Source organism: Peromyscus maniculatus, chromosome 7 (genome assembly GCF_049852395.1).
Source record: "Peromyscus maniculatus bairdii isolate BWxNUB_F1_BW_parent chromosome 7, HU_Pman_BW_mat_3.1, whole genome shotgun sequence".
Classification (NCBI taxonomy): domain Eukaryota; kingdom Metazoa; phylum Chordata; class Mammalia; order Rodentia; family Cricetidae; genus Peromyscus; species Peromyscus maniculatus.
In genome coordinates, this window is record NC_134858.1 from 33,390,385 (window position 1) to 33,393,244 (window position 2,860).

General features: G+C 41.6%; 1 protein-coding gene across 1 annotated transcript; it reads right to left on the reverse strand.

Annotated features, from left to right (window-relative positions):
- Positions 1-767: 767 nt before the first annotated feature.
- Positions 768-2,080, reverse strand: LOC121831074 (prostate and testis expressed protein 13-like). Its single transcript, XM_042282099.2, has 4 exons — positions 1,797-2,080; positions 1,661-1,684; positions 1,222-1,362; positions 768-961 (listed from the first exon to the last, which is right to left on the reverse strand). The coding sequence occupies exons 1-4, from the start codon at positions 1,846-1,848 to the stop codon at positions 768-770; spliced, it is 411 nt and encodes a 136-aa protein (XP_042138033.1). The 5' UTR covers positions 1,849-2,080.
- Between the last annotated feature and the right edge of the window lie 780 nt (positions 2,081-2,860).

The window sequence follows — 2,860 nt, forward strand, 5'->3', positions numbered from 1 at the left end:
AAGGAAATAATTTTAACACGAGGCAACATGAGAGTCAGAATCTCATGGAAATCCAGGACAGGGTCAGAGTTCAGGAAGGCAGACCTGGAGGACCACATGGAGGGATATGACTCTGCTCTGCCAAAGGCTGATGGTCTTCAGTTCACGCTTGGCTGTGTGTGGCTGTCCAATCCTGCTCTGTCTCCCTCGGGGTCTCTCTCTCCTCCCGCTGTCACTCACCCTCATCACATCTACTTCCTGCTTCTTCTCTATTTTGAACCTTTCTCTTAGTTTCTCTTTTAACATGATTTTTGCTTGCTGGGATCATTGGGAATCATTTCATCTTGAGACCTTCCTGCCAGTATCTCCATTCTGTCCACATGAACTAATTAGCCACACCCCAATAGAGGAATCTGCCATATTTTCCACCTGAAGTTAAACTCTAATCTCTATCTTATTATTGTAAGATTTGGACAAATCCTCTCTTACTGACACTTCAAGTGTTTTGAAAGTTATTTTTTGATTTATATATGTTATTCTACTTACATAAATATAACATGGTAGAAACAAATAAGATCACAATGATGAAACCAAAGAGGACACTACTGCTCTATCTGAGATAATACTGCTTTTCCCTTTCTTGTTAAGTGAAACACAAACACCCATAAGACTGGATTTGCGTGGGAATATTTACTGGCATAGAGAGAAGTATGGGGCTTGGTTTTTTATAAGTGCCAATACTACACAGACACAGGCTGTTTAAATTTAATTTAAGGTATTTTTTATTGTCAGTCATTCAACTCTCTCTGCACCTTTCGATCCTCAAAATACAATGAGGACATTTCTAAGCGATTGATGCCATCATTACAGTAGCTCCTGTCAGTACAGCAAAATGTTTCTCTCATAAGGTCATGGTATACTTGAAACATTCCACTTGCACAAGGTTTACAGGACAGTTTTGAATAACGAAAAATGTGTGCCCCTAAGGAAAGAAAAGCGAATATCATCACCATGCCTCCCTCCAGAACCTTTTCAGTTTTCCAAAGAAGAGTGTGAACCCAAGTCTGCTGCTGCATCTCATCTATGTAACTTTAGCCATAGTCAGGCAAAAGATGCCTGTCTTTCAACCAAAGATACCCATGCTCTTGTCTGTGGGATCCCAGGTCCCTCCGCACCTTAACTCCAGAAATCACGAGTACTATTGGTGACATTTTTGTGTGTGTCTGTCAAAGACTTGCTTACCTGTTAAAATGTCATAAAAATAAAAGTTTTCTGTGGTACAGGTCCTGTTGAACCACAACATGTTGAACTTCCAGCATTTTTTCATGCCATCAAGACATTTGTTTCCATCAAAGTTAGAACATAGATTACACATTCTAATCACTGAAGGAGAGGGAGGTTTGAGAGGTTAGAGCTACGGACAAGAACTACTTTATAAAGCCAAGATTGTACAAACCCCATGAGAGGAAGTTTGGCACTCCTGCTCCCCTTTGATTTTATTAATGACAACAGTGATCTCCTCCAAGAATCGTCCCACCCATCCACAAATCAAAACTAGAGAAAGAAGTTTCTGGAGTAGAGAGCGAGAAGTGGAGAGGGATAATGTGGAAAGAGCTGAAGAATTCCTCCTCTCATGGCAGTATGATCTTTTTCCAAGAAATGCAAACCAAATATACTGTACATGGGATTGTCAGCGCTCTTTCTCCTGGGAAGAGAAGGAAATTCACCTTAAATCACTTCACAGCAGCCCCATAGCCAAGTACAGTTACTTCTTCCTCTTGTACTCCATCACTCTCCTCTCTCTCTTCAGGCCTTACCTGTGTCCGTGAGGAGAATTATGGATAGAGCCAAAAAAAGCATTCGAAACATACTTGAGCCTCCTTCTGACAAGGCCCCACCAGGAGGTTCCAGTTGTATTTATTCCCGTCATCTGCCCTCAGGCATTCCACTAAAATCAAAGGATCATAAATTTAAGGTCAAACCAACTGAATCTTCTCTATAACGTTCCAAGTAAGGGTACACGCTGTCTATGTTTATATTCCTCCAACTACTTTGAACTCAGCCTACACAGACACCCCATGTCATTTTATTAAATCAATCAAAGGATTCATAAGACACCAGTTCATATTGGAACAGAATCTCTTGTCTCTTCATTTTGCTTGTGTTGATTTGTAACCTGGATGTAACACACCTTAACTTTACATCTACATGGCATCCTTTCAGTTTGATAAGCCCAAAGTAACAAAGCATTTGTGAGTGACTTAATCAGTCCCTTTCAGAGACCACAGTCTTCCTAACTTGCCTGTGCACTACGTCTACCAAGGCCTTATTTCCTTACAGAGTATGGCAGCAGGACCCAAGCCTAACACTTCATCTGTGGTCTGACTGCTCAGCTTCTCTCTGAGTGGGTAGAACAGTCTTGGGAAAAGAGACAAGAGATGGAAGAAAAGATGATGTCAGCCTTTTATGAACTGAAATTATTAACCTTTTTCTGAGGAAGACCAAGATGATAATGATGACAGTGGCAGAGACTAACACCTAAAGGGAGCTATGACTGAATTGGTGTGTGGAAAGTAAGTTAGAGAGTTCCAGGATGTTACAGTTCCTAGACGCTGCCATTTCAGTACCAGCAGCCGCCTTCTCAGCGAAGCCACAAATATACAGATGAAAGAGCATGACTCTGACCACCTTTCTTTCTGCCTTCCCTGCAGAGTGCCTAGTTCGGTTTGTGAACCCATAGCTTATCTCATTTGTGTTCATTTTGCTCCTTGCCCCCTCTAGATGCTGGTTTCATGTGTTGAAGTCCCCTACTTTCTCTTCCATGTCTAGACTCATGCCCTGAACATATCAGATCATCGGGATCATGGCAGACAGACGAATG